The sequence below is a fragment of the Cucurbita maxima genome, unplaced genomic scaffold, assembly GCF_002738345.1.
Source record: "Cucurbita maxima cultivar Rimu unplaced genomic scaffold, Cmax_1.0 Cma_Scf00054, whole genome shotgun sequence".
NCBI classification, from domain to species: Eukaryota; Viridiplantae; Streptophyta; class Magnoliopsida; order Cucurbitales; family Cucurbitaceae; genus Cucurbita; species Cucurbita maxima.
The window spans coordinates 688,057-691,579 of record NW_019272070.1 but is presented as its reverse complement, the minus strand read 5'-3'; the positions used below and the strand labels follow the sequence as shown (position 1 = coordinate 691,579).

Genomic DNA, 3,523 nt, shown 5'->3' with positions numbered 1-3,523 from the left:
CATGTCATTTTGTGCAAGTATTTTGTAGGATATGTCATGTCGTACTTTAAATGTTCTCGTGTACTTGCCTAATTCAAACTAATTCAAACTATGTGACTTGTTGAATTAATAGTTATTAAATGCAGAATATGTTTTTAAAAAAAATTATTATTGTGTATTTTCAAAATTTCACATAAGAAGTCAATTGAAGCAAACTTTTACTAGAAATTTATTTTATGTTTTGCTCTCTCCATTGCCATACACTAAAAGATATTATAACACCACTTGTATTTAACATGATATCATATATATAAACCCTACCCAAGTCACTTCAAACTAGCATTTACAAACAACATAAGCAAAGCAAGAACTTGAACCTAACTCTCTAAAACATAATGGCTATCAGTTTCATTGTCTCGGGCCTCGATGATCTAGCTAAAACACTGGACATCCTTTAATGATGATCCCAGGAGCGGTTGGACACTTAGCCAAAGGACAATGATCAGGTTGTGATCCCCACCACCTCAAGTTATGTCCCCCATTCTGCAGCACAATGAAAAGTAGCACGCCCATGAACGCTGTCCCTGCGTCGAGCGCGGCCGAGAGTACGTAGTTGTACTTCTGCCACCATCGCTTATGGTATCGGAAGACGAAGTAGTTGAAAATGGTACCAGTGATGAGCCAGCTAGCTATGTTTGTAGGAGTTGCCGGTGGCATCCCTGCAAAGCCATATGATATAACTGGTATGTTTATCAATGCAATCCATTTCTTTTCGGGGAAAGCTTTACTCAATGCCCAAATAGGAACCGGAAGAACAGCTCCAATTAGGAATAGCCACACCAAGTTTCGATACAACCCGCCCGGTCCAAACAATCGTCTTGGTCCTATTAGTCCCCAAATAACAGATGCATCAAACGTCACTCGGTATTTCGGACACGTCCATGGACTATCAGGTTGGAGAGCCTCAGTATCACAGATGTTCTCTATATTGTCTAACATCCACCAAGCAACGGCGAGGTTAATCGTCCCGGCGACGAGTGTCCCGACTAACTGAGAAAACACGAATTAGTCAAGATCATAAACTCTCAAAAAAAAAATTGAAATCTTTCTAAAAGATCACCTGGGCAATGTACATGCATCTTGGTGGGATTTTCATGTAATGGCCAAGTTTAAGATCAGATAAGAAAGAAAGAGCATGAACTGTGCTGATTCTTCCATAGATCTTGAAAAGTAGATTTGCTATTGGTTTTCCAGGGAGAATATAACCAATGATGAACTGTGCTATGATATCATATCCAGGTTGCTGCATAACATTCCATATAGATATAAGTCTTTTGTTTTAGAACGTAAACAAAGATGAGTGAGTGCTACTACTACTAATTTCCATTCAATTACCTGATTGGTTGTCGCTTGAATGACCCCAATTGGGAGGGTGACAATCCAAGCCATAGCAAAGGCAAATAGCATACCCCACCACGGCAGCTGCACGATGTCCTTCCACACAATCGACATCAGAAGAGATATCACAATGCTACCAAATAATAGGATCAAGAACCACCATTCTGGCACTTGTTTGTAGTTTTGCATCAGCTTGGCATGGATGTCTAGTTTTGCATTCTTGATTGCTTCCCTGCTCTGCTTCCATATGTCCCTAAAACGTTAAAAGTGCACAATCTTAAACTTGGTTTATAACTATAGTGATATATGTATTCAATCTCTAGTCTCTAAACTTAATCGTGATTAAACACGACTTGATGTGAGAACACACATGGGTTGATTCGACACGGAGTAATATTGCAGCTTTTGAAAGAATTAGAAATACTTTCTAGGCAACGTCTAGCCTTAATTCAATAAACACAATAGACATTATCACCTTCATAAGTACTGTGAGATCTCACATTGATTGGAGAGGAGTATGAAGCATTTTTTATAAGGGTGTGGAAACCTCTACTAGCAATAGTAAAGGTGTTTTAAAAACTTTGAGGAAAAGCCCAAAGAGATCAATATCTGCTAGTGGTGGGCTTAAGCCATTATATATGGTATCAGAGCCAGACACCGAGTGATTTGCTAGAGAGGAGATTGAGCCCAAAGATGGGTGGACACAAGGTTAAGTGATTTTCTAGAGAGGAGACTGAGCCTCAAAGATGGGTGGACACAAGTTGTGTCAGAAAAGACGTGGGCCTTGAACAAGGGTGGATTGGAGGGTCGCACATTAATTGAAAGGAGGGAATGAGTACCAACAAAAATGCTAAGTCCTAAAGGAAGGTAGATTGTGAGATCTCACTTTGGTTGGGGAGGAGAATAGAGTATTTGGAAACCTCTTCTTATCAAATGCATTTTAAAAGCTTTGAGAGAAAGCCCCAAAATGATAATATACACTTGCAGTAGGCTTGAGTCCATACAAAAATACAGCATAAAGTGTTTTCATGTTCAAAAACATACAAACACCACAATCATAAAAAAACGAAATAAAATATTGAAAGTGGAAAGAAAGATAACATGAAAAAACAAGAAAAAGTGAAAGACAAGCATACCGTCCATGAAACAAGGCGACATGGGTGAGAGTAGCCGTGAACCTGGCAAAGCCAGATCCAATGGAGAGGGCAAACAGGGGGCTAAGATACAGTTTCCCATAGTTATTATAAGCACCAACATTGAGATCAAATTCGGGGGTTAAAACCTTCGTAGTATCATATTTCTGACCAGTTCTGGTGAAGAGCTGATTAGAAAAAATGGGGAATTTGCGGGCGTCGAAGGTGTTGAACTTCCAGTAGCAAACCGGGAGGATAATATAAATAAACATCACAAACCCAACACCCACATTTAGAATTGAAGACCATGGCGACACCAATGGGCTGCCATGGTAGGCTGAAATCCCAGCCCAATCAAAGCTGAAAGCACCGAGCCCAAGTCCACTTTGGCTCGACCCAATTTGCTGAGCCGTGATGCTGCGAGGCCAAACCCAACAAACCCACGAGAAGAATGATAAGATTTGTAGCAAGTAACCTGGAAAAACGTAGTACACGAAGCTTGCTCCCATGAAGATCAAGAAGAATTTCATCCTTGTCATCCCTTTTGATCTGTCCTCCGTCTCATGAAGGGCTCTAAAACAGGGCAAAGAAAACAGAGCATGTCAGAGTTAAATACTGCTAAGCCTCTGAGCTCCAAATCTGGAAAAGGAATTAAGAAAGGGTACCTAAACAGAGAAACCTGTGCCAGATTTGCAGGCCACCACATTTCAACAGGATCTACCAGGTACCTTCTCAGCATTCCAGCCCATCCATATCCTAAGATCTGAAGAACAGCCAAAGAGAAAAAGATTCGAAACAGGGGAATGTGAGAAAAGGGTCTAGATCTTATCAATCTGGATGTTTTAGAAAATGGGTGTTCATTATTTTTTACTCAAATCGATATTCAAAAGACAAAACTTTTGAATTAGCCCCTTTTCATTCATAAAGATGCAAACCTGGGTAGTTAAGACGATGAGAAGGGCTAAGAAGAAATTCAAGCCCTGTTTATAATAAGCTTTCATGACAGTAATGGC

The 3,523-nt window shown here is 40.1% G+C and overlaps 1 protein-coding gene across 3 annotated transcripts in view; it reads right to left on the bottom strand.

Annotated features, from left to right (window-relative positions):
* Nucleotides 1-250: 250 nt before the first annotated feature.
* LOC111471636 (oligopeptide transporter 3-like) overlaps nucleotides 251-3,523 on the bottom strand; it is a 7,186-nt gene continuing 3,913 nt past the window's right edge. Inside the window, exons 2-7 of one of the 3 annotated variants that reach the window (XM_023117342.1) lie at nucleotides 3,446-3,490; nucleotides 3,176-3,273; nucleotides 2,514-3,083; nucleotides 1,375-1,630; nucleotides 1,100-1,282; nucleotides 251-1,029 (exon numbers count right to left, since the gene is read on the bottom strand). In XM_023117342.1, the coding sequence (XP_022973110.1) occupies nucleotides 415-1,029; nucleotides 1,100-1,282; nucleotides 1,375-1,630; nucleotides 2,514-3,083; nucleotides 3,176-3,273; nucleotides 3,446-3,490 (1,767 nt within the window). In that variant the 3' untranslated portion in view covers nucleotides 251-414. Of the gene's footprint in view, nucleotides 1,030-1,099; nucleotides 1,283-1,374; nucleotides 1,631-2,513; nucleotides 3,084-3,175; nucleotides 3,274-3,445 lie in introns of all 3 variants that reach the window. The other 2 variants (XM_023117343.1, XM_023117344.1) reach the window with 2 other exon arrangements.